This window comes from Herpailurus yagouaroundi, unplaced genomic scaffold, assembly GCF_014898765.1.
Source record: "Herpailurus yagouaroundi ecotype Mexico unplaced genomic scaffold, PumYag 77, whole genome shotgun sequence".
NCBI classification, from domain to species: Eukaryota; Metazoa; Chordata; class Mammalia; order Carnivora; family Felidae; genus Herpailurus; species Herpailurus yagouaroundi.
Window position 1 is genome coordinate 7,754,814 of NW_024412388.1, and position 796 is coordinate 7,755,609.

The 796-nt window shown below is 59.9% G+C and overlaps 1 protein-coding gene across 1 annotated transcript in view; it reads right to left on the bottom strand.

Moving 5' to 3' along the window:
• CASZ1 (castor zinc finger 1) overlaps positions 1 to 796 on the bottom strand; it is a 62,668-nt gene that overhangs the window by 54,756 nt on the left and 7,116 nt on the right. Inside the window, exon 2 of the mRNA XM_040471513.1 lies at positions 384 to 422. Within this exon, the coding sequence (XP_040327447.1) occupies positions 384 to 399 (16 nt within the window). The 5' untranslated portion in view covers positions 400 to 422. The remainder of the gene's footprint in view (positions 1 to 383; positions 423 to 796) is intronic.

Consider the following 796-nt stretch of genomic DNA (forward strand, 5'->3'; position numbering starts at 1 on the left):
ACACACACACACACACACACACACACACACACACACACACACACCACGGAGCCACTCAAAAAACACGGAGAACAAAAACCCCCACAGAAAACCCCTAAATCCTCTCTCTGGGTGCCCCCCAGCTCCCTCTCCCCTCGCTTCTTTCATAATGACAAGCATCAAATTAGTCACAGTCACTAAGCAAGTAACAAATAATAACAATAATATCATCAGAAGCCTCGCAATCCAGAAACCAGGGCGAGAAGCGCAGCGGGCGCCGGACCCTCTCCAGGCCAGCCCCCACCCCCTGCTCAGCTGCTACCTCATTGGGCTAAAAATAATAACTTCCGTAAAAGAACCGAAAGAAAAGCGAAAGAGCCTCCCCTGGTTCCCACCGCCGGTACCTGTACCGAGATCCATTCTCCTCTCCTTGGTCCCAAACTCTTCGAGGAACGCCAAAAACACAAGAGGAAAGAAAAAACATCTGTTTAGTCTCTCGCGGTGCCCCCCACCGCCCCCCTCCCGCCCCCCTCCGCTCGCCGCACCCCCCAGCGAGGGCCCGACCAGTCCCGGGGACCCGGCGAGCACTGACAGGGGGGCCCGGGAGGGAGAGCGAAAGTTTCTCCCTCCCTCCCCGCTCGCTCTCACGCTCCGGCATTGCACACTCGGAGCGGCTCCGCTCTGCTCTCGAGTTTATTAAACTAAAAGAGAAACTATTTATAGACGCGGCCCGGGTCGGGGGGCCCGGGCGGCCCTCGAGGCCGAGGGGCGATCCCGCCCGCGCTCGGCCCCGCCCGCGCCCGCGCCCGCGCCCCCC